Source organism: Echeneis naucrates, chromosome 17 (assembly GCF_900963305.1).
Source record: "Echeneis naucrates chromosome 17, fEcheNa1.1, whole genome shotgun sequence".
Taxonomy (NCBI): Eukaryota; Metazoa; Chordata; class Actinopteri; order Carangiformes; family Echeneidae; genus Echeneis; species Echeneis naucrates.
The window spans coordinates 19,215,976-19,242,624 of NC_042527.1; the positions used below are offsets into that span (position 1 = coordinate 19,215,976).

General features: G+C 43.6%; 1 protein-coding gene across 1 annotated transcript in view; it reads right to left on the minus strand.

Moving 5' to 3' along the window:
• Positions 1–26,649, minus strand: part of LOC115057166 (contactin-associated protein-like 4) — a 66,307-nt gene that overhangs the window by 13,732 nt on the left and 25,926 nt on the right. Inside the window, exons 3-17 of the mRNA XM_029524060.1 lie at positions 25,143–25,336; positions 22,798–22,945; positions 21,980–22,186; positions 17,322–17,494; positions 17,019–17,165; positions 14,871–15,138; positions 13,802–13,951; positions 13,554–13,725; positions 10,059–10,165; positions 8,850–8,969; positions 8,528–8,728; positions 6,136–6,298; positions 5,002–5,129; positions 4,267–4,437; positions 1,189–1,407 (exon numbers count right to left, since the gene is read on the minus strand). Coding sequence (XP_029379920.1) covers positions 1,189–1,407; positions 4,267–4,437; positions 5,002–5,129; positions 6,136–6,298; positions 8,528–8,728; positions 8,850–8,969; positions 10,059–10,165; positions 13,554–13,725; positions 13,802–13,951; positions 14,871–15,138; positions 17,019–17,165; positions 17,322–17,494; positions 21,980–22,186; positions 22,798–22,945; positions 25,143–25,336 — 2,568 coding nt within the window. The remainder of the gene's footprint in view (positions 1–1,188; positions 1,408–4,266; positions 4,438–5,001; positions 5,130–6,135; positions 6,299–8,527; positions 8,729–8,849; positions 8,970–10,058; positions 10,166–13,553; positions 13,726–13,801; positions 13,952–14,870; positions 15,139–17,018; positions 17,166–17,321; positions 17,495–21,979; positions 22,187–22,797; positions 22,946–25,142; positions 25,337–26,649) is intronic.

The window sequence follows — 26,649 nt, forward strand, 5'->3', positions numbered from 1 at the left end:
TAGTGGTCTCAACGCTTCTCATATTTGTATTAACTGCTGGTGGTGTTTGTCCAACAGAAGGTTCAGACTCCTCCTCAGTCTGTGGGCAGTCTTGAGCTCTGGATCTGTCAGGGTGGGTGGAAACAACTAGAAGCCCGACAGAGCAAATGTGCAGATTCAGCATCTTTCTTCCCCAATATTGCTGAGAAGTCAACGGGATTCAGCAGATTCACAAATTTAAAAAGGAATACATTCCCAGCCAAACTCCGATCCCTAAACTTCACTTTGGGTGTCAGATTTAGCTATCGATAAAAAGGGACAGTGTCAGCTCCCCCAACACGGCGTATTAATGTGTCCAGGTGTGAAAAATTGAGCCAAAAGGAGCAGAACATGAATGTGTAACATTATAGTTTATCTGTTTGAGCATTATCGGTGTTAAATCTGAACCCTTGTCATGCCTTTATACATCATCTACTTCTCTCAGGTGGCCTTCTTTCTTTCTTTCTTTTTTTTTTTTTACATTTACCTTGAGGGCCTTCATTGGTAACCTGATTAAACTGGTTTCCAAGGTTAAATTGTGGCCTTGCAACCTAAAGAAAAGCTTTTGACGAGCACCATGGAGCGACGTCCTTCCCGTTTTCTTCAAAACTCGAACACGTGATATGTGCAGTTCCAGTTTTATGGTATCTCAGTGATCTGTGCCAAACATCTGCAGATGGTTTATAAGGAGGTTCATCCTACACGCTCATTCGGCATGGGCAACACATATATTTGTTTTCTTTTGTTAGACAGTAACTTCAATTTTTTTCTGACTCGTACAGCTGACCGCCAACCTTTAGAAATAATACACGAGCGATGACGCCGATGTAAATGATCCAGTATGTACAGAAGCTTTGGGTAACAAGACACTCTGTGTTTTGGAAAGTTTAAGAAAAAAACAAGAGCTCTACTGCCAAAAGAGATCAACTGAGTTTTTCTGAGCTTCTAAGTTCAGGAAGGGGCTGCAGAGACAGAAACTAAGCAAAAAGTAAAGTAAAAGGTAGCAAGGCAAGAAAATTCAAGAAAGCGCTTTGTGAAAATGGAAACTTCACACAGACACAGATGATGAGGTCCCAGTTTTCATAAACAAAGAAACCAAATCCAAAATATGGGGACCTTCATATTTGCGCCCCCCCCCCTTTTTTTCTTTTTTTGAAAGAGGCTCCTCACCTATGAACAGCTGGCTGTTGAGCTGCAGGTGAAAGTGTCCGTCAGCAGGAGCTTCCTGCGTGGCGGCAGGAAGTTCATCCAACCGCAGCGACGCCTCCTTGACGTTCCTCTCGGCTCGGACTCGATGCCACCGGTTGTCGTTCAGGGAGACGCTGGACTCCACGCTGACCTCCAGCGGGCCGTTACCCACATCGAAGGAGAAGAGGACCTTAGTGGAGGCTGGTGGAGGAGAGGAAGGGGAGCAGAAGTTTAAAATGGTAGCAGATTTACTTCAGTGGGAAGATATTTCTTCTACAAATGGTTCTTCTTCCTGTGGTCCCCATAACTACAGTGACAGATTCATCCACACACATCACTGTTCCTCACTCCATATTAGCTAGAACTGGCTCCTTTGCCCCCCCCCCCCCCCCCCCCCGCCTGATTCATTGTGAAGAAACCCCTGCAGCAGCTGAAAACATTCATATATGATAGCTCAATTGAAAAATCTCATTACTTTCTACGGTTCAATCTGCCAAATCACAAAAAGTGGGATTATGGTGGCAGCAGAAAACAGAAAAAGCCAAATAAGGTCTGGGGAAGAAAAAAAGTGAGAGTTACTGCACAGCATTGATTGATGTAAATATTTTCCTTCTCCAAAACCAGATTTAATCAGGAAGATACCATCTGATCTCAGAGAGCAGTAATTAATTCAATAATGTTGTGAAATGACTAAAAATGCCAGAAAAACAGCGTTAACTTGTGATGCAGTTCACAAAGCCACACCCACTACAGCAGGCAGACCAGGTTTCCCGGAGATCAGGTAAACAGTCCAGGAAACAAGTCTGGAGAGTTGTGCATGATGCAGAGGAACAATGTGGGCGGGGCGTGGTTGGAAAAGCAGGCAGGTGAAGGGGACACATCTGCAGAATCCTCAATTTTTGATTCAAGTGTATATTTACATAAAAATCTTGCCAAGTGCGGCTGGAATGAATGTTAATTTTTATCGCTGCGTACTTCCACACAGAGACCGGCCAACGCCACATCGGGGAAAAAACTGGAGCTTTAACAGCCAGGTGGGCTGGACCGAACCGGCAGATGTGGTGGTGAGTTGGGAGACTTGATGCAGCGCTCTCCGGATTAAAGTTGAATTATTCTCTCACAACAAACAACAAACACTAAAGCCAGCAGAGCTTTCTAACCGAGCAGCCTGAGAACTGTTCTCACGGGATACCAACAAACAACGAAGCTAAAACGTTACGTCCTGATTACACGAAGATGGTTTCCTGCTGTTCCTACAGTGTGAAAGCAAAAAAACACAAATCAGAAGGTTAACTGAAGTTGTTCCAGATTCTCTTCTGCTCCTGTCATATGAAGATATGACGTATGGTTACATAACTACTCCAAAGATTTATTTATCTGAACCAGGTACAACTATAAAATGCTCTTCAACTACAATTGAGTGAAGATTAATCTGAAAAAACAAATGAATTACGCATTTTTTCGATACTTTTAATGTGACTGATTTAATGCAGTGGCCTCAGTCCTGATTAAATTAGCTTCTGGATGGTAATTGCTCCATTGTGGGTACTTTGTATTCTTCAGTCAGACCACCTCGTTGTGTTATTGCCTGTCTGGTACGTGAGATCACTCACTTGGAGTCGTCTTGTTTACTCACCCCCAAAGCACAGATCTGAAGTAGTTCAAAAATAGTTTATATTTTCCTTCGTGATGTCAACTGGACATTTAGTCCAAACATGTTCTCCTTGTAAGCTGACATGAATTGTTTACCAGAGCAACGCAAAGCTGATTGATGTAAATCTAATATTTACTCTCTTAAGTCTGATTTTGTTCTCAACCATTCTCCGACGTGCAATGTGTGTGTTTGGACTGTTTCAACAGTTGTCGGCTGGTCGGTAGAAGTTGTGGGGGGATGTTAAACAATGAGCTTTAGGTTCTGCTGGTTGAGCGCCACGGCAGCTCAGTGCTCCGGTCCTGTTCTCCATGTCGGTTCAATGTGTCACTACACAATGTGTTACTACACAATGCAGAACAAGACTGAACCGACTGAAGCATCCTTCGCTGACTTCATTTGGCAGTTGCTGTCGGAGTTGTTGTGATCACGGGCAACAGTGTGCAGAGCTAGAACAACAACACCAACAATGATTTCCCAAGGACAGGTCTTTGTGTTTCTGTGTCCCACTTTTATAAACAACATCCTCTGAACCGCAACACAACACAAAAAATAGAACCACACCAAAGCAATGTGAGGTCAAAGCTTCTGAAGCCAAGCATGGCTGACTTGATAACGCCTGCTTCACATCACTGCTGCCCATAAAGGCTTATTTCTTACCTCACTGCATTACCGTCATAACCATATAAGCAAGGACACCTTGTTGAGAAACACAGCTATGTTTCAAATGACACAATCTATGCTGGGCAATAAACATACATCTCACTCCCTGCTACATTTCCACGGAGCTCCATAAACTAAATAACACCCTGTCAGTCATTACTGTCATAATCTAAATGACGCACTACGCCGTGCGCATAATGCAGGAGTCATGAATGAATGGAGGGTCACGGTGAAAATGCCCCGGCAAGTCCATTCAGCCTGCTTTGAAAATGTTAAATTAAAAACAGGCTGCAAGAAACTGCCTGCAGTAATTATGAGTCTCTCTTTATGGAATTGATCCTGTTCACATTTTATCGGTTTTGTATGGTAAATGCAACCTCGTCCCTCGAGGACCAGAATATGGTACCCAGAGAGGCTTGTATAAGGCATTCAGCTGCAGAGCCGGAATTGATTGAAGCAACCGGCAAACAGCCTAAAGCAGAATTAACACAGGAAAATGGAAACAACACAATCCAGGAGTAGTTAAAATTATGTGGATTCAAGTCAAGTGAGAGTAAAGAAAAAGGACGAAGCTTCTTTAAAAGCCAGAATGAGAATGAATAAACTGTCATCCGAACTAAATTCTGCTGCATTTTCTAACCAATTTAGACTCACAAGTAGAAATAAGAGCTCGTCATAAAGGAACATGAAGGGCCTAAATGCGAACACATTCCCTTGAAGTGTGTGGGGATTCAGCTCCGACTCACAGCTCAGTTCGATGCGGATGAAATCTTTGATCCCGAGGTTTTCCAGGAACACTCCAGAGGAGGCCGTGGTTTTGAACAGGAAGGAGATGTCGGCGCTCAGCTCCCCGTGGAAGGTGGGGAAGTGCAGGTACGACGTCTCCTTGTCAAAAAACGCAGCGTTCCAAAGATTCTCTGAAAAACACACAAATACACCCAAAGAAACCCTCAAGACACAAACCAGATAATTACCGGAGCTGAGAACAAAGAAACCTTCTTTGAAAAATGTTTTCAAATTTGTATCGCATCTATCAATTTTCAGGTGCTGAAGACTGACGGAACAAAACTGAAAAAAAAAAAAAAAAAGTTTATTATAATAAAGTCACCACAGGCTGTAATTCTGCTCAGTGGCGGCTGTGAATATGAAGCTTTAGATTGGTGTCATGTTTATTTCAGTCACCATGAAGGAAAGCACATTCAAACAGAACACACACAACCAGCACAAGCAGATCCAGAATGTGAACTGCGTCAAAAAGACGAAAGACGTCTCCGGGGAAGACGTACTAAGTGGACATCGTGCTGATTTCAGCCAGTTTTCCAACCGCAGACAGATTTTCAGCTTCAGTGCTGATTAAACCAGAAAAAAACTGAACTACAGCGTTACTTAATCTGTTTGGACGGGCAGAAGGTGAAATTTCCACTATAGAGAAAATTTCTGCTCATTTGGAATTCTGTTTTACTTTTCGGCATGGGACTTACTGTCTCCATGACAACGGAGCGGCCCGACCCTGTAGGCGGCCTCTGACCCCGGCCTCCGGACGTCCCCCAGCATCAGAGACCTGACTGGGAGGCCATCCTTATGGATGAGCAGGCCAGAGTCTTCAGCCCTGCAGGAAACAGAGTAAAATATGAACAAGAACACGCCAACCGGAGCCAAACTCTTCATTTCCCTTCATACGCTGTGAATGTTCCCAACGTTACATCACTTTGGTGATGACTTCATATGTTGTCACATGCTGATGCAAACGTTGCACACTGCGGGTGAAATCTCCTGTTTACTCCAAAAACCAAACCCTCGTCGTCTGGATGCTCGACACACGCACCGTTTTTTGTTTTTTTTTTTAAGACCAGACTCTTCCAGTCCATCGACACCTACTCTCAGCTTCATGCACTCTGGGTAATCTTACTGTTGACCCTTCAGCTACAGGAAAGCTGCAGATAAAAATACATTCGGGGCTGGAAGGACGGATGTACTCAGCAGTTTGAGCATGATAAAATATTGAAGCGCAGCGGCGGTATGTAAAAATAGAGGCAGTTTGGGCAGGTGGTAGAAGAATGATGGAAGACAGAAAGTGAGGCACGGCAGGATCCTCTAGTTATTACATTTTGTTTTTCCTGCCTTTTTCATTAGATTTTTGCCAAAATATTTTCACATCTATGAATTTTAATCAACTTCAGCATTTTTTTCAGTTCATGTTTTGCTGAGCAGCCCAGATTTGTTTCTTTCAGTGTCTTGGCTTTACTATAAATTTTAAGTTTCTAGCAGTTTGGTAACGCAAAAAAACAAAAAACAAGTCAGTTCATATTTAGTTTGACGTCAATGCACCATGACTTCATCTTCCTGAAAAGCAGTCCACTTAATACACACAAATTCGAAGAAAAGAAATACCACCCTCGGGAACTAAATGTGAGGAATAGCACATTCTGTCTTTTTAATCTTGTTTTGTGTTGAGCTGACGGTAGACGCTGAAAACAGATGCTCAAGCTCAACATGCCACATGCCAGTGCGATCCGCCCCGGAGAAAAACATCACCTTTTGATGCTAAATAGAAACAGCAAGAAAAATATTCTAGAAATGCAGGAAGAGAGAAAAAAAGGTGTGAGTTTCAGTACCACTCCAGGCGGTCTGCGTCACAGTTGCAGTAGTGCTGCGGGTCCACACAGTCGCCCTGCAGGCCGCAGGCGCACTGCTGGCTGCCCGGGTGAGCTCCGCCCCAGTACGTCTGGAGACCACCGGAGCCGGGACCACCGAGCCACCAGCTGAACGGAGAGCCCTCTGAAACACACACAAACACATCAGGTGATTTACACCAGACAACTATTTGCTGTATTGGCTTCTTTCACATTAGAGTCTTCTGTTCTCTCTGCTCGCACAAAACGAGACAAAGGAGCGCGTCCTGCTGAGGGGAAACATGTCGCTGCATAAAAACGGAGGAGATGGGAACATTTGCCTCCACCAACGGCGATAAAAGCACAGCTGCAAAACACAAAAACTTTCATGTGGGAGCGATCTCGTAACCTTCCCCGTGAATGATGCAGCGCTATCTATGAGATAAATGCGTTCATTTCAGATTTACACATCACAAAAAGCAGAAGTTAGCTATTTTCTTTACAAGTGGAAAATGTATTTGTGAGCAGAAAGGTGTGCTAACTTCTCCTAAGAAAGGCTGCCTGTTAAGTTTTATCTATCACAATAAAACTAAAAACACATCAGGGACAAATGATATACATATTGAAAAAAAAAAAAAGTATGATTTTCTCTTTCCATTTCCTTTTCAGGAGAAGATTACTTTCATCCGTGTGTGTATAAAGACAAGCTTAATGCATAGATTTGTGTGTGATCTATGGATGCAGTCTGAGGATGAGACCTTGACTTTTCCCGGCTGTCAGAGGAAGCGCAGCGTCTGTCTGTGTTTTAGAAAAATGCTGACGTCCTCGCTGATGGGTGCTGCATGTGGAGGCATCTGGAGCTAGGCACGCTCCTCACAGCTTCTCTGGTGATCTTCAGCTTTGTGTGTCTGCCGACGTGCTGTCTTCTTAAAAACCCCAAACTGAACACAAAGCGCGGCGGGGTAAAAAAAAAAAAACCCACCATCACCGTGTTCAGATTCAGATGTCACAGGCTGCCAGGCTGAAAATAATTTGAATCGGTGCTGTGAGACACAATGTCATTTCTCTCTGTGGTATGGTGAGCGAACTCGAGGCTAAACTCCCAGTCATCCATCCATCCGCCCTCAGTTTACTGAAAACGGCCTTCACTTCTCGACTAAAATTCGATTTGGATAGAGGGGTTGAGCTTTTCTCTATCTCCTTATCTATAAGACTCTGGTTTCCACGGCCAAACATGGCTCCATGTCGACACTATCAGCCACAACACAAGATTAACATTGCCGAACAATGTTTGTGTGTGCGGCCGTACAAAATAACAAAACAACAATGAGAGGAAATGTTTGCTCAAACCATCCGTGCCTCCATCTTCTAAACCCTGACTGATGCTGAAGACAGACATTATTAACACCAAATGATCACCCCTGATGGCCTGCAGTGGTTTTGTATAAACTTTTCAAATTAGAGCACTACATGCTGCTTTGGCACAATAAAATAAAATAAAGATAAAGATAAATGTTGAAATTCAGTTTGTTTAATGGCGTTCATAAATCATTTCCTAACCGCTTCTTCACCGGCAGCATTTGCCAGAAGAAAATTGCACATCCAGACACTTTTGTTGTTTTAACTGATCCTAAATCACAGTGTTAGGGTCAATTAATGATTTGTAAGACCATGAAAAAGCCTTTGAGGAAAAACACAGAACAAAACACAGACAGACTAATTGTCCTTAAAGCTCAGTCTAAAAGAGGAAGACATTTAAACGAATTGTACACAATCCATTTGTCTGACTAACTAATAAATGGGAAGAAAATCCTTGGAACCTGATTAGGTTTGCTGGAATGTGCATAACAATGACTTTTTATCTGGTAGAACGGGAAAGTGTTTGGATCTGCAGAGAGTTTGATAGTTTTCTTTACTTTGGCACAAACTGATCGCACCAGTTCTCGTTGTTAAAGCGGCGTTTAAGACAACACCAACAGTAAAACTAGAGTGACTCAGCCGTCGTGGCTTCAGTCTTTCAAACACGATAAGTAGATAAAAATCTGAATCTGTTTGTCATCAGCGTTAATCTTCTTTCCTCCTGTCGTCTGAGTTGAGCTGTTTTAAGAGGATCTTCGGGCAGCCCGCAGGATTTCATGTTTGAATCCCTGGAAACAAAATGTGGGCCACTCAGAAAAGTGATTATTCCTCACTCCCCAGAAATCATTCCAGTCCTCCAGCTCCAGGGACGTCCCGAGGCGCTTTTTGGTGCTCTGAGCAATTAACGTCTTTAAATGGTTCGATGCAGCTCTTCTTTTATGACCTTTTGACCTTTATAGCTTTACATGTTGGGGATTCCTCAATAAACAGTTTCACCGTTTTATTGATAAATTGATAAATCCATTAAACAGTCTACCTGGAGTGTTGAGGAGGCGGGACTTCCTGCAGTGGTAAGACAGTTCCTGTTCGCAGTGATCTGATTGGCTGATAGCAGCCAGCAGCTGCTCCTCTTCAGTCGGGTACTTGAAGTGGACAAAGTGCCGGTTCAGACCTGGAGACGGTCGGACTCTGGTCAGGTCCGTGTTGTTGTGCTGGATCACCATCCACGTGTTCTCCTCTGCAGACACGAAGAAACGCAAACGTTACTACCATCCTGAAAGATGAGGAGCACCATCCGTTACATCCCGTGATGGAAATGTTAACTATCTGAACCTGGAATAAAAGTGTGTGTGTGTCACCTGTCATGTTGCAGTAGACCAGCTGTGGTCTGATTGGTCCACTGCCGTCCACGTCGATGTAAAAGTGTCCCGACGTGTTGCCGTTGTGTTTGTAGGCCTCACACGACTGCTCGTACACAGCTGGGAGGAAAATAATGAGATCAGCTTCAACACAAATCAAGTCAACATCGGCACATCAGCTGGCACATGGAAGCTGCCAGGGGATGAGGATAACAACCCCGTGGAGGATTATGGGAGTTTCTTCATATGTATGTATCGCCAAAAAGGTTTTATTTCTTCAGCTGCAGCGGAGAAATTCATGATCAGTCCAGCTGGAGAGGACAGAAACGAGTCAGTAAATCAAAGCTTTCTCAGCTCCACGTCTTCCTCTTCCTCCTCCTCCAGTCACCTGCGATTCCTCTGCAGTCAAATCCGTATCTGAAGGTTCCCACACTCTTCTCACCTGTTTATCTCGCTCCTTTAATTCATCACATAACGTCGGCGTGGTTAAAAAAACCCACGGAGAGGAGAAAAAAAAACAGTGCTAAATAATGTTATTACTAAATAGTCTTGTGGTTAAATTCATCTGTGATTGCCGCACTCTAAATTTCAGGTTTGTGTTGGAGGTTGTAAAGCCAGCATCCCACTTTAAATGTCATCTTCAAAGACTTTAACTTTAATGTCTGTCTCGTTTAAGCAGCGTATTAATACTCGTCTCCGGGCTGTTGCACTCATTCATAGCGTTCTGCCATTTCTGTTCTTTTTATTTTCAGTTTGCTTCGGTGATTTAAAAAAGAAAAACATAACCTAAAAATCACTTTGTGTGTGTAAAAGGAACTTGCTGCTCTTTCTGTCACATTTCAGTTGATTCAGTCATTTTTCATTTCATCTTTCTTTGCCCTGTTGCTCTTTCTCCTTGAGTGGTTCGGCTCAGAGAGCACATCTGGGAGAGAAACATAACGGCATCCAGATCATCTTTTTATATCCGCATGATGAACTAAAACAACATTCAACCTCTCCGTGGTTATGTTTGGAAGTTTGAGGACGATCGTGGCCTTAGTTGATACTGAGAAACATCATCTAAGACCCCAATATGTTAAGTTTAATCTTAAAATTGCTTGTTCCCTGTTTCAGTTCTTCCTGGATTTCCATCACTAAGCTTGTGGAAACCAGCGGCTGCGTAGCCCGAAGGACCAGACAGTAAACCAGATGACAGAGCGGGGGACTTACAGCTGTGGCAGGTGGCGCCGCTGTGGCCGGTGCCGGAGCAGTTACAGTGGAAGGAGGTCCAGGACTGACTGCAGCGTCCGCCATGTTCACAGTGACTGGGAGAGCACCTGAGAGAGAGACAGAGGCCGTTTACTCAGATGGCAGATTTATAACTGCCTGCTTGGTTTGGCAGCCATCACAGTCCTCCAAGTTTCTCTGCCGAAAATCAGTCAGACGACAAAAGCAGTTGATGTTAAAATTCAGCCTTCATCGCTCATTTATTTTATTTTATTTTATTTTTAAAGCAGCTGAAACATCTTTTAGTCTTAACAGGCTCAGTGTGTTGGGATCGAACCATCAGTCAGCTCTATCTAACACTCACAGGCTTATCTTCATTAAACAGACAGAAAGCGTTTCCTGTGGTTTCCTGGACAAAAGTGTGCAGGAGGGTCAGAACTGATGTAACGTCTGGGAGTCATATTTTGCAGTTTGACAGCGTGTTGCTGTGGGAGGTTGCTGAATTGGACAAAATCTCTCTGAAATGAAACAGCTACTGGATGGAAAGCTGAACAGATTCCGCTCCAAGAGATTGAAAATAAAGTTTACTTCCCCACAACTGCAGCTTTTTTCTTTGTTTTTTCATCAGCTGATGTCAAAGAGATTAAAAAAAAAAAAAAATCCTCATAACACAAAACTTGGGTTGAACAAGTTTCCAAATAAGATGTTACATTTCAAGTTGAATCTTTGAACTTAGATCCTCTTTTGAGAACAAAACATGTTTGTTAGAATGATCCAAACCGAAAAATCCAAAAGGTCGGCTCTGCAAATTATCCATCCACAAATCCACCAACACTGTTTTCTTTTCTTATCAATTCAACACCACACGTGTTCAATCATGTTTCATTGTCACACCAAATACACACCTCAGCTGCACTGAGTGTGAAAACAAGAACCATGCTGTCACCAACAGCCGGCAGGATGAGCCAGATTATGATACCGGGGCGCAGTTAAATTTGATCCATCATCGTTTTTTTGTCATTCTGAGGCTGCATCTTCAGATACGACAGAGACAATCGATAAAGATGTCGCTGTAGTAATCTCTGAGTGGAACGTTGTACGTCTTTGTGTTTCTGTTAACACGATGACTGTCCGACTGCTGAATTATTCGTTTGTTGACTCGTGAGCACCTGTAGCTTTGATAAGCAGCGTGTTTTATGTGCATGCTCTCTGGCCTTAACTTCTTTCTTTTCTTGCTGCATTTGGCTCAGATAAGAGTGTTTTGATTCACGTTCATTGCTTCAATTTGTTCCAGGGTTGAACACAGACACAAATTAAAAACAACAACAAAGCCCATAATAATAGGCACTTTTCTAACTATCCCATTTCCACAGTTCTCTGTTCTGTCTCGCTGAATGTGTTTGTGTGTTGGTATTTTTTAGGATCAGGAGCCGCCTCGTCTCTGTACTGTAATAAAACATTCAGGTTTTAAATACAGACGTATGTGACAGTGTATGTTTTTCTCTGAAACCAAGCAGAAACATTTTTTGATTCCTATTTTTTTCTGCATTTATTTCTATTATTAAGTAGCGACCAGGAAATAGGGAGAGGTGGAGAGTGGAATGACCCGCAGCGTAGGCTGGAATCAAACCTGAGACGCCGCGATAACGTGCCATGCACGCTAGCTGCTCAACATCAGGCAGGCAGGAATGTTCAGGAGAAAAGTGATGACTGTACAGAATCTGCAGCGTGCCTTTTATTTAGTCAAAAGTGCTGAGTCAGCAGCCTGTCAGGCAGCTACAGGCCGATGTTAACCTCCATTTATCTCCTCGCTGCTTTAATCTAAAGTTAGCAAGTTCACATTCGCATTCATTTTTACCGTGTTAACTCTAATTACCGCTGAAAACCGCTGACTTATTTCATACAGATTATGCACCGGGTGAGATTCAGCGTCTAAATCGTGACATTAACAGACATGATTCATGAAGCATCCATTTCGAGATTGGATGAACTTCTTTTCATAAAACGCCACACAGGAACCAAATGTAAAAGATAAATGCCTTCACTGCTTCACGTGCAAACATGGCAAACAAATATGCACACGGCTGGTTAATCAGAACTGAACACTGACAGTTTGTGACAACAGCTGAATCAAACACAATGTCACCAACAACAACGACAAAAACAAACAAACAAAAAAACAAATCAAGTTAGCCTTTCCTTTCCAACTGCAAACTGCGTCAGCAATGTCGTAACTGACACGGCACTGAAATGTCTGAAACACACTCTCCCACAGTCCATCAGGCCCAGGTGATCCAATTTAGCCTGACAGCACCTGTACCTTCCGTCCACACAGACCGCTTCATGTCGGCACGTTCAGCTCTGAAGACAACCTTCCTGCTCTCACCGCTCAGACTCTGACTGACAGACTTTCTGTTCTATTTCTAATCATGCTGCCGGCAGTGAAACACACACACACACACACACACGGATGATTTTCTCATGTTAGTGTTACATTTTTATGTAGTCAATTAAAAATGATCAGGAAGGTTTGGTATCAAACAAGGTGTTGAACTAATAAAGAGGCTCCTTGTTCCATATCTGCTGTTAGCAGAGTGTTTGCCTTGAATAATAATAATAACACACACACACACACACACACACACACACACACCAATGCTGATATAATAACCTGCTCTGAATGACCATTTTCCTCCTGGCTTTTATTTTAAAATACATCTCAAGGGACCAAAATTCAATCACTCAGAGCATGTGCTTGTGTGTGTGTGTGTGTGTGTGTGTGTGTGTCTTTTTTGAACAGTCAGATCTGTGCAGGAACTGTGTTGTCCTGATTAATACTTTAATGAAGGCAAAAAAGAAAAAGAAAGACATTTTAATTAAACCCACTGGAGCAGATTCTCTTTATCTACCAAAGATATGTGGTTGATTCAATATTAGTGTGCGTTTACATGAAATGTGTGTGTGTGTGTGTGCGTGGGTGGGGAGGGCTGAATGTGTGTGACTGTGTGTGCGCTGTGCTCTCTGGGTGGGTGTATAATTGTTGTAATTGTCTCATTAATTGTGCTGCTGTTTGCTGTGACTGTAACTGCCCCCCTCCCCCACCTCCCTCTGCCTCCAGCTCATTTCCTCGGGGTGAAGTTATTGCTCCGATGCTGCGTTGTCACTGCTGATTTGCACCTTCATTTATCATCTCAAAATCCATAAACTGCACTGAAAATGTTTATCATGAGGCCTGAACTCGCTGTCACGTCAATTAATTCCAGTTGGACTTTCTGCTCAGTGTGTGATGAACATGAACGTGGAACATTTGCAGCAGAGTAAAGTCTATCAAAATGCTTGGCGGTTTCTTAGATATGTAACTGCACCAACAGGCTGTTGGAGCCTTTGGTGGGTGTCCAAAGCACCAACAGCTCGACATTCGTTCCCAGAGTCCTGTCTGTCTGTGCCTGTTTCCCTGCGTGTTGATGATTAGGCAGATTCTGTCTGCAGGAAGCTCACCTGTCCATGATTCCACACATGTCAAACTGCAGGTTGCTGTAGTTTCCCAGCTGCTTCTGCTGCACCAGGATCAGGTCCAGGTCCGTGTTGTCCAGGGTTAAGAGGCGCATGCAGCCCTGGAAGACGCTGACGGGGCTCCTGCATCCCTGACTGTCGTCTACAGCGGGACAACCTGATGAGGTAAAAGTGTATTAAGACCGTCTTCGGGTTTTTAGCAGCAAACAAAGAGACAGATGTTTTACGCTTACCACCGAAGAAGAGGTGGCCTTCAGTGGTGAAAGGAAACGACAGGCTGGCGTGAGCGGCGCCTCCTTCTTCTCTATCCACAGCGACGGTCAGACGTCCTGGTCTGGACCTCAGCTCCACTGAATGCCACTGACCATCATTCAGAGCAGAACCTGGGAACCAAAAACTCATTAACACACGGCCGAAAATTCGATTTCTCTTTTTCCTTCTCGTGTTCATGGCTGCACGGGGAGAAAGGCAGCAGATGTTGTAAGCTTTTAGTTCCAAGGAGAAGAGGCCAAGCATGTGTATTCATGTAATAATGACCAAATTAGATGACCAATTACTGCAGACCGGCCACACAGGCATCAAATCGGCTTGCCATAGCTCTCAAACTGAATTTCAAAGACTGTCATTTGGCAGGACCCAAAACGATCCAGATGACGGGCCAGATGCATTAAACTCGTTTGATTTTATAAATGTAACCGCTAAAGAAACAAGCCTCATTTCCACTCCCATAATTATGGCTGGATGAATACAGATTTGGTTAATTAATCCATAATTGTGCACACAGTCATCGCCAGGATATATTAGGGCACGGCTGAGAGGAGAAAAAAAAAAAAAGAGGGACAGTTGGATAACAAACTGAACTCATCAGTAATGTTGAGGTGGAACTCCAGGTGTTGTTTTCCTCTTTACTTTATTATTGGCTGTGACCAGAAATGTCACAACTTCTGTTTATGAATTGTCAAGTAGTTTTTGCAGGTTTAAACAGTAAAGCTAACCATAATAATCAGAATTCAGGTCGCGTGAAGTTGTGCGTTTTGTTTGTTTTGTCTCTATCTTGGCTTGCAGTGTGTATGCATGGACCAAAAAATGCATGAGCTGTCTGCTGCATTCATAAATATTTGTGGGACGGGGGCATGCATGGGTTTTTGTGTATGCACCACTCACACATCTGGCCCCAGGTGTGTTCTTCCTGCATCTTATTCATTTTAAGGTTAATATGGAAGTACGGGGTTTAAGTCATGAGGCCTGGCACAGCAGGAACTGAACACGATCATCGGTTCGGGTTAAAGGTTGCCACCTGACCTGCGCTGAGCTCCAGCAGCGCCCTGCCCGCCTTCTGAATCTGCAGCCGGAGCTTAGCCTCGCTCAGGTACATCCAGACGACTCCTCCTTGCTGAGGAAGGCCAAAGGTGAGCAGTAGCCCCGCATCGTTCCACGTCCTGAACTGCATTCCCACGTCCACGCCCCTCGAATGGGACGCCATCGCCCCCGGCAGCTGCAGGAAGTTCTGCGGGCCGGGGAACGTCACGGCGACGGAAAGCGACTCAGCACAGGAAAAGGTCACGTTGCCCTGAGATGCAGAGAAGCAGCAGAGTGCGAGGAGAGGAAATGATTAGTGGAGATAAAACAACATGAAAGCATGAATATTAATCACTTGCAGAGGGCGTGTCGGTGTGACCTCGTGTCACAGCAATCTCATCAGCAAGTCTCCTTAAAGAGGACGTTGGCATTACCATAATGATAACAGCAAAGCTTAGGACGAGATTAGGAAAGCAAACCGAAGATGCCAAAGTCACCTGGCGCTGGATGCAACAAAGATAAAGACTGAAAATGAACGGAGGAGAGCACACAGAATGCCCGGCACTGCTTTATCCTGACATCTCTGTTACAGTCTATAGTTTTGAGTTGTGGTAATGACTCCGGGCCCATTGCTGAAGCTGCGGCAGTATTACACTCCCAGCTCTCTTCTGGGAGTATCACACCGCTATCTTTGTAATGCTCTGGAAGTACAGACGACACGTAAAAGCCCTTTGTGGTGCATTTAAAGTGAAGCACAAGAAGTCGTGTTGGAGTGGGATGTGCTGCGCCACAACACAAAGTTTGTAACCTTCAAAGCTCCAGTGCCACCATCTACACTTATTGTGTTTGCACCAATGCTCCCCTCACAGTGCCACATGAAACACCGTTCAGCCTCTGTATTAAATTGGAGTGTGACTTTGCGGCAACTACTTTAAGAGCGACGGCATCGTTACAAAATGCCCTCTATTAGATTTCCAGCCATGCATATGAATCTGTGTACCTCGTTGTCGAAAAAAATTAGTTTTTCCTTTTTTTTTTAATCTGCCGTCTGAATCTTTACTGTAATGAGACCAAGTTTATCATTCCCTGCAGAAACGCTTCACGGCCTCAACATGATGAGCTCGCTCCGCTCGTTGTGAATGTAGAAACATCTGAGGGTCCTAATGGCCAATATAAGGAGGCATTAGTGACAGTGTGACCGTCCACACTCCTGCGTCCTTTATTAAGCTCTGCAGCTACAGGCTGAGGCCGCCAATATTTCACCACTAAGATTGAACCCCAGAGGGTTTAGGGGAACTCTAACACACACACACACACACACACAGGCTCAGTTCTACTTAAAAATAAAAAAAATAAAAACATAAAAGAACTGCAAGCAAAATGAGACAAAAACTTCAACAGTAAAAGATAAACATGCAGGTCTGTGGTTATGCAACATTTTGGTCACGGATGATAGTTAAATTAAATTAATTTTAAAAAGCCCCAAAGAAGGATGTTTGAGTGACCTATAAGGATTTTATTGAGAGCCAGACTCTGTGACAGCCTTGAGATTTTGGTTTTGTTGGCCCTTACCCAGAGATTGATGCTGCACTCTCTCTCACATAAAAGCCCGACAGCCTGCAGCGTTACACAAAGCTTAAGTTGGAAAACACAAAGCTGCTTTTCTATTCATGGACAGGCGGGCATTGCATCACCTCTCTATAGGCAGCTATCCTGCACCGCTGCCATTCATCGACATTTAGTAACCACGAAACCAAATGAAACATCACATGCTGTGCTCTTATATCAAGGCATGCACATTTCCTCTTTCTACACATCCCATTATTTCATCTACATTTCTGCATGAATTAAATAAAAGTTAGTCGATTACAGGAAGTTTGACACTTCTTATCAGAACGCTGAAGTCCATTTGGGTTGGCAGAGACTAAAACCATCTTTTAAAAACAACAGTTCCAGAAACATTACATTTAAAAATGAGTTGCAGTGTGTTTAACGCACACAAGTAAAGTACTTATAAGACTATTTCACAACAGCAAAACAATGGAACTCAAATAGACGCAACAACTCCAAAAATACCAAACAACGCTGTGTTTAGTTCATTTAAATGGCCATTCAACTCACCGGTGGCTGCGCTGGGCGAAATGAACTTACCGTGACGGTGACTTGCTGGTCGCTCTGTTTGGTTCGTTCGATCAGGTTGAGGCCGTTGTACAGCACGTTTTCCAGACAGCCGTGGAAGGATCTGGCTGACATGCCTGATTTCGTAGACGTGATGCTCTGGACTGTCCCAAAACTCAGCTATATGGGCACAATATCCGGATCACATACACGCAATAACAAAAAAACTACATTTCTAATGTTGCTACAGTAGTTCAACACTTTAATGATTCTTTGGATATTTGATTACAGTCTAGTTGTCTGTCCATCTCAGTCATGTTTCCTGTTTCCTCTCACCTGCTCCAACTCCCAGTGGCTGAACTCTGCTGGGATTTGAACCCTCTTCGTGTGTTTGTCCACTGTGAGGTTCAGGTGAGCGTTGCGCCTCTCCAGGACTACGTGATGCCAGTGCTGGTCATCCAACAGGCTGCCGAGGGAAGTGAGACGCTGGGGCTCAGAGGACGAAGAACCTGACAGAGAGTGAAGTAAACTGTTTGATTTCACTATAAACACTGTTTCATTTGACCTGGTGCTACGAGAAACGAAGACCAGCTTAATAAAAGCAGCTTTACTGAGATAAATATTCAAATTTTGACAGCATCCTGTCAAAGACAAGCACACAGAGGTCATGAGATATCTGCATACATGAATTTTAGAAATGAAGCAAAAGTATACTAAATAAAACACTGCAGAGGAAACATGGTGAGACATCATTCATGACAGATGAACACCAGCAGGGCTGAATTAGTGGAAACATTTCTGCCATCCAACAAAAAAGGGAGAAGCTTTGTGCTTCTGCTGACAGAAGACAGTGTAGAAAGAGCTGAATGCAGCGAGTCATTAAAAATGTATTAGATGGTCTTTAGGGAGAGACAATTCCAGCGTCACGGAGACAAACACGGGCGGTTTGGAGGATGACGGACAAATGTATCTTTGATAGATCAGCCCATTTTGTGAGGAGCTGGGGTGAGAAAAAAAGGCAGTTACGAAGTGATGAAGCGGAGACCAGTTCTGTCAACACAATCACAGTGATGAGTTATTTAATCACAGTCAGCGAATGGAAGGAGACAGAGCAATCAATGTGAGAGGAAGGACAGCAGGACTTAAAAAAACAAAACCAAAACGCATAATATCTCTTTATTGGCTCTCATTAACTGAATAACTGTGACACTATCGGAGGCAACTGAGGGGATGTTGAGATTGAGTGTTTCACTGGACGGTTGTTTTGATTACTTGGCTAAATAAAAGAAAGCAGGATTCGATATAAGAAATTTGAGAGAAGGCAAATAGGAAGTGAAATTACATTAATATACAGAGGGCTTTCTTCTCTGCTGCAGCTGCTTGTCTTTACTTTCCCTTTGTGGTCTCCCCCCCTTTTAATCAGTGTTCAGGTCATCAAGACAACAGATTTAGTTTTTTAATGTTTTTGGATGAACTGGGGAAAAACTGTGTAGAATAAAAAACAGCAACACTTCCTTTGTGTGAAAGCTACTGTCAGCGAGTCCTTGAGCTGACAGTAGGCTGCTGTGTGAATTGAGATTCGGGGTCATCAAGAATCAATAAGTCACGTCCTGATTGGGGTGTGAAAGCACACAGAAAATATTAGGAGGCACGGGGTCAGCAGACGGGACCAAAATATAAAGATTAGTGCGATACGGGCACGGACAGAAGGTCATGGGAGCTCAGGAATCAAAACTCATTTCGTCTGTGGAGCACAAATGAGGGCAGAACTCATGTGGTGTGTTGTTGTTGTTGTTACCGTCTTCCGTCTGAGCCGCTTGGAAATCTATAAAAAGCCTAGAAAGTCAGACGGTGGATGTGAATCAGGACGTGTAAGACGACACGAGGAAATCCGCTGCTGCTGAACAAGAGCGAGCACACTCAGCAAAATCTAAAATAAATAACAGATAAAAAGCTGCCAATGACTGCTGCATGTATTTTTAATGCCGAGGACGGTCGGACTGGGTGTGTTTGCCTCATTCTGGCAGCCTCTGCCAAACACTTCCTGCTTTCTTCCTCCAGTGCAGCACAATATCATATCCTGTTCACCGGATTACAGCTGTTCTCCAAATCTAATTACACAGGAAAACAGTGGTCGGGCTTATTGGGAGCTCTGAGCATAAATGCAAAAACAAACAAAGCCAATACCTCTGCACTGATTTACAGCATCACAACATGAACTCACAATGGCCCAAAGCCTATTATCCACAGTTCTCCTCCTCTCCAGAACTAAAGGTGATTTAAACTGGTAAAAAAAAAAACAAAAAAACAACACAACATCAACATACTTCTGGCAGACAAACACAAAAGTGGCACATACACAAGGGGGGAAAAAACACTGCAGGGCAACCAAATGAAAGATGTATTATTGTAGCACCTCTTGATATTGAACACAGGTCTAGTTGTTTAAAGGCAGATATGTGTGATTACAGCAGAGCCTTAACTCAGATCAAAGTGAGACACACCGACCTGACGCTTTTTTATTTTCTTAAAGTAACAGGAAAGGACCGGCTGAGTTATGAGCCGACAAAGACACAATATACCGACCTGACACTTTGATGAATGTAAAGCAGAAGGGGATAAAGTGGTAGTTTTGCATTGCGGACATAAATCTAAAAAATACAAAACAAAACAAAACAGCATGTCTGGTGTTTAGGCACTGAGTGAAAACCTGGTTACAGTATCAGCATCCCTAAAATTACCAAAACACAAAGATCTCATAACAAAAGGATAAAGCAAAGTTTCAACAAGAGCCTTATTTTGAACCTCTGAAAAAAATGATATATTGAAAAAGATTTCATCGGTCATCGCTGTTGTTTCTCTGCAGGACTGTCACTCAGGAGCTGCCTCATAAAGCAAACTGCAGTGTGCTCAGACCTGGATGTGTTAGTGTTAGCAGAGCGGAGCGGAGCAGGCCATGCATGAGCTCAGGGTCAATGCACACAGTAGATGACTTAAATTACACAATCAGTAACCTAAAAAGCCAATGTAGAGAAAACAAGATGGAGGGAGATGTGTGTGTGTGTGTGTGTGTGTGTGTGTGGAGATGAAAAAGGAGAAAAGAAAGATGAAGGGTATCGGACCATGAAAACACAGCAGAGAGGGGTGAGGAGTTTCAAAAGCACATCCAAGAGGTCAAAATACACAAGAATGTCACGAGAGAAAACAGAAATGACAAGATGAAAATATGAGAGGCTGAAAAAAGCAAGACTCTTTTGATATGAAATAAAAACTGCGGAGGACGAAGAATAAAACGAAAGACAAAAAAAAAAAAAAAGATGAGTTGACAGGAACAAGGAGGGGAAAAAAAAAAGAAGAGTTTGGTTTTTAGTTTAATCTCCTTTCAGTGAGCCGCAGTCCGTCGACCTTTCTCCGAGGTGACAGTTTAGAAAACACTAGAACGTGTCACATGGCAGAACAGTGGCGTTGGGTTTTGTTTGAGCCGGCGTATTTCCAGGCGAGGTTTAGAGATGTGAGCGGTTTACGTCGTAATGTTTCTGTCTGAGTGGCTCAGCCGAACGTGGGGAGGAAAAAAGGGAGGATTGAATAAATTAAACCCGACCGGCACGCTCTTTTGAAAATGTCAACATTTTTGCAGGCTAATCTCCAAATCCACACCTCTGACTCGTGATAATGCTCTGCTGCTTGGTCTCATTTCGTATTAAATTGGTGCCCTTTTTATTTTTTGATTATAAATCAGGTCCAGGTCGATGTTAATACTGTGAATATATCAAAGGTCTCAGTCCACAGAGATACACTTTGGTCCTGAAGTCAGAAACTGAGCCTTAAAACCACCTGCCAGGATATCTGAAATGAAATTATCGTCATCACTCTTAGACACACCCCAAGCCCCGCCCACCTCAGCCCACCATCCAGGTGAGGGTTTCATACCTGAAATCTGACCTACTGTGCTTTTATTTGATTGCTCAGAAAGCTGTCAGACAATAAAAAGATAGGAAAAATACAAAAGCGTTTGCTTAAATAAAAATTATTCTCATGTTGGAAGACGAGACATTAAAAGCAGGAAGGGGAAGAAGGAGTCTGATATGAAAAATCCCCAAAAGTAATTAAACATTAGGATCACATCAAACAAAATATAACGCAGCAGACGATTCGAGGGATGAGGATTTCCCTTTGAAGGTACTTCGGTCACTCTGTGTGTTCTTGTCTGTCTTTGTGTTTGGACAAGCGTCACAAAAAAGCCGGAGAAGATGGATGAAGTAAAGCGGCAGAGAGGGGGAAGCAGATGGAGGAAGGAGTGGTCCGAAAGATGTGAGATGAAGGAAGAGGGAGGAGGAGGCAAAGAGGAGAGCCATATGGGGATGATTCAGCATGGCAGCCCAACAACCTCTGGTTTAACCCCATTCACAGACACACACAGACGCACACAGACACACACCACAGTGTAAACTACGTGTGGAGTCTCTCAGAGTCCGGCCCCAACACATGCTACAGTAAACGAGACCCATCCATCACAGCTGTAACTAGACAGAGATGCAGCAGCAGAGAGCGAGCCAAAATTTAAACCAATCGGGTGGCGGCGTGTGTGTCGGCCATCTCACCCAACCAAAACCAATCTACAGTTACTCCAGAGGATTTATATCTCATACAATACGGCCATAAAGAGACTCACAAATTACAAAGTGATCGCCGATCGAACCGTCTCAGCTGACGGTTTGTTTTGTTTGTTTGATTTAAGAAAAATAACATTCATGTGTTTGTCTGCGACATTTTCATTTTCTTCTGAACAATATGATGTTTAGCACGGCATTTTGGATCCCTTTATCTCCCAGCCTGCTTCTGCAGAGAGACATGGCATTCTCCAGTGCAGCAGATATTAGTAATAATGAATACTAATTACTGTATTCATACTGTAAGATACTGATTCATCAATAATGAATACTAATTGATGAATCAGTATCTTTCGGTAGATTCGAGCGTTGCGGGTGTTGCACCTTGTCTGAGCAGCAGCAGCAGTTTTCCTCTGTCCAGCTCCAGGCTGAGGCTCAGTCCTCTGTGACCCTCCGCGTGCAGCAGCGTCCCAGCATTCTTCGGGGTTTTAAACTTCAGAGAGAAGACATCTCTGGACGTCTTCCTCGGGCTGGGGCTCAACTTGTAGACCAGACCGCCGCAGCTGTGGTGAAAACTCGCCACATCAGAGGCTGGAAACACAAAACGGGGACACGGCAGTAAGGTTTCGTTAGACGACGAGTCAAAGACCAACGATGGACGCAGATTCTCTGTTGCTGAGTGTCATGAATGTGTCTCCTGTCCAACACAAAACACACACACACACACACCATGAAGGTTTTGTGTGCTGATGTGATGCAGTTTGTTTTTGGAAGGGAGGCTGGATTCTGTTTGCCACATGAAATAAAACTGTAGCCGGGGATTTGGGAGGGAGGTGAGCAGTGTGAGTGTGTGTGTGCATGTGTGTGTGTGTGTGTGTGTGTGTGTGTGTGTGTGTGTGTGTGTGTGTGTGTGTGTGTGTGTGTGTGTGTGTGTGTGTGTGTGTGTGTAAAGACTTCCTAAAGTTCCTGACTGTGAACATTGTGAATCCTAAAACATCAGTAAAACCAACTTAAATTTCCAAAACGACACAGAGTTGCATTATTCCACAAAACAGTGTCGTTCACATGTGCAAAGGTTTGTTGTTTGCGTGGCGGTCAAGAGAAGCCTCACATTTGATATTTATTCTATTTGGTCAATTTGTGTTCAATTCAACCAAAGCAGGAAGATTCCAGCTGTCTCCTTCAGCGATCGACAGACTCACTATAAGGACACCCGTACGTCTCCAGCCGGAGTCCGATCCGCCCGCTGGGGTTCCAGTCCAGAGGGAGGAGGCGGAGGAAGCGAGCGATGGCTGGCTGCTGCAGTTTGTACTGAACCACGCTGTCGGCGTTGCTGTTACCTGGAAAAGACTGAAAACGCACAAAAAAAAGACACTTTGACTGCGTTGAAAAGAGACAAACTGTTTCTTCCCACTCTCCTCTTCAGTCCAAGGATTTAAATTTTTCCTGTTATTAGGATGAGCCACTGAGAGGATCTCTTACTTTGTGCCTGGATGGACTAACTTATACTGTGTTTTTGTTATCTCAGTCCGAATGCTTACTAAAAACATCACGGCAACAACAACACGGATGGCTGGGTAGAAAAAGGTAAATTACAAATTCAGGAACAGATGGAAAATAACAACGCGATCGCCCCCCATCAAACAGAGAGGAACACAGAGCCTCCCGTTTTCAGCTCAGCCCTGAACATTTGGTTGCTATCATTAAAACAAAAAGTGCTCCAAGGAGTCATTATCCGGCCTTTGTATTGGTACGAGGGGAAGTGTTCTGTTCCAAGGATTGAGCTTTTAAAGCGGCCCAGGAGTTAAAAAAAAAAAAAAGATAGAGAGGGCAGGATGCTCGTCGTTTTCACAGCTCGAAGATATTCCAGCTACAAATGTCGAACTCGTTTTTGGCACAAAAGGGAAAACAAAGGTAACGCCCATCATCCTCTGGGGACCATGAACGTCTGCCTGAACCATCTACAGGTCCTTCTATAGTTAGACTGTGTAGTCCAAGCCTCTTCCATGCAATGTTGAATAGTAATGTGCAATAAATAAGATTAAACTGATGGGTATGTCTCTGTGCTACTCTCACATCTCTGCCATCCGTCCGTCTTTCCTCATCGCCTCCCTCCTTTGAAGGTTGCAGGTTAACCGACTCTCACGCGGCTGAACAAAAGCTCGGACACATAATTAACGTATTAATTCCTCTGGAAGTGAGTGAAGCTGGATCTCTTCACATGATGAAAAGAGACACTTGTGGCAAAGTGGTGTGTTTGTGGGGTAATGTGCGCTCGTTTGATGGTCCTGGTCAGGATGTAACGACTGAGTGTAAATCATAAATAATAAAAAAGTTTTACTGATACAGTTTTTCCGGGCAGATTTTCAAAGGAAGAGGCTTTCGAGGTAAAAACAGTAAACAGGTGTAGCCCAGTAAGCTGACGGCGGAGGCCCAGCGGCTCCTGCAGTAAACTTTCCCCTCTGATGAGTCTATAAGCCCGGCTGACTAATGCGTGGCACTTCATAAACACTTTGAAATGTGAGTGGGATCGTGCAGAGTTTGTGTTGAGTGTCAGATCAACATGTTTTTAAGCCGTGACAAGCTGCTCTCTGCTCCGACAGAGACGATCCCCTGCACTCAGATTAGCCGGATTTCTCCCTCGATGAGGAAATTGCCTCGGCTCAGCTCAGAAATCAAAAGCTCCCCGTCTGAAACGCTGGAACAAATGTGGCGTTGCTGCGGATCTGTCCGCTTCTACCGTGTGTCCGTGGATGTTGCGTGGCCTGTTTTTTTATTGGAAGAGAGAAGAAACTGAATGATTGAAACAGTGAAGATGAAGTTAAAATCAGATCAGAGATGTTTTCTTTTTCCCTGACACGCAGCGGACTTCTTCCTCATTGACTCGATCATCCGGCTGCTCGTCCATCAACAGCAGCTCAAGTGTTTTGGCAGACGGTCCACACAGTCAGCAGAGCTCTTTCGTTCGTCCTTCCATTATTAATGAGGAGTCAAAGGCCTCCGATGGCTGTGATTATCTCCACAGGCTGAACTGATCCCTGCAGATCAGTGCTGCTAAACACCAGGTCCTCTGTAAATACGACTGCTCAAAAATCAGCTGTAACCAACTTCAGTGGTCTTCACGTGCAATTCCCTCAAGATGGTTCTCCTCTATTTATTTTGCTGCTGTCTTCTACTGTTGGAATGAATTCAAGAACAATCTGTCATATAACCAACCAAGCTTCCTTTTACTGGGAATCAAAAGCCTGCATGGATTTCTGCTGTTGTTGAGCATTTTGTTGTTCTCCTAAAACAAAGCTAGACACCGTTGGCAAAAAAAAAAAAAGATAAAATCGTGTCGTTTCTTGTAAATAAGTTCATGTTGAATTGTCATTCTGGTTATTATGCGTGACTGTGAATTATTTTTCAGGACTGTTTCAGCCCTCTTTATACTTCCTGTGGCAGCACCGTCTGTTGTTGTCTCACAGTGGATTGTGTTTAGACAGACAGCAGGGTTTGATGATCGAGACATTTCAACTGGCAGTTTATTCCCCGCAGTGTGACTCACCCCGATACTGTCCTCCTGTCTGTACTGTTTCCAGTTGTGTCCGGTGTCGCTGAACATCAGCAGGTACGACGTCAGCCAATCGGAGCTGCCGTATCGGCCCTGGGTGGCGACGGCGGTGATCTTGGTCCGCTCGCCAAGATCGACCTGCAACCACTGATACCTGTCTGAGGTGAGAGGGGACCAACCTCCAGCTCCTGCAGAGACAGAAAACGAATAAGTGGAGAAAAATGAGCTTTTGAGTCACCAGCGTGAATGTGAGCCTGTGTGTGTGTGTGTGTGTGTGTGTGTGTAATGATTTGCACATTGTACTAACATTTTTCTATAACAGCACCTGAATGAATCAGATTTCTGTGACTCACAAAAATCGATTTCAGTGCAATAGATAAACACCGCTGTATTTTCCTTGTTGAAATACAGAGTTGGTTTAATTTCAAAACTCTACAGGAGACTTTTTTTAATATATATACATATAAAGAGTCTGAGGCACACAGATTGCTGCTGTGTTACACAAAACAGTCTTTTCAGATACATAGAGCTGTATTTCACTTGTCCATTTAATAATAATAATAATGATAATATAAAATCGCAATAAATAAAAAAAGAAAGCCATTTCCAATTTCCAAACCTGCAGCCTTTACAACTTCTCTGGCTTTTTTATCATTTGCCTTCAGACATGTATTTTTTGTGTGTGTGTATGTGGTGTTCAGCAGATATATACGGGATGGCAGACTTTTACCTCTATCTGAGCGCCACGCACTGCACCGAAAACACAACATCTAACCTGCAATCTAAATTCACATTACACAGCAATGGACTGCACACTGAAACGCAGTACACCCATATATATAAATATATATTCACAAAACGTGTGAATGAGACAATGATACTATTAAATTTAACAGAACATCCAGCTTTGGCTTTTGATGCTGGTGTTAGCATGTTAGTGCATCATTAGCACGCGTCATCTCAGTCCATCTAACATCTGTCAAGATATTCCACTCAAAAACAGAAGATTGGATTGGATTCATCCTCTGGTGACCACAAATGTCATTTTCTCAATTTCATGGCAATCCACTAAATTCAACCTTCAATTTACCTTTTTTTTACAGTCCATCATCTCCTGCCGTGTTTTCTACAGTAATGCTCGACCCCCTGCTGCCTGCGAGGCTGCTGGCTGACAGTGACGGCAGAATCGCTGCATTATTGTGTCATTTCATTCTTTATTTCTTTTTTCTGCTTGCGAGTCCTGACATCCTCGTGACAAAACTATCTGAGCTATCTCCTTCGACATCAGAGCCGAACCGTTTCACCAGAGCTGCTTTAATATTGTTGTGTGGCACCTTATTATATTACCCAAACACAAAACATCAATAGGAGTTTGCGGTGCCGCGCTTCGCTCAGTTGTTGAGAATCCAGCAGCCTTTTCATCTCTCTGCAGATATGACATTACCGCGGGGCTGTTGGTTGATCTATTGATTGGTTTTGCTGTTCCCATGTTACACATCAC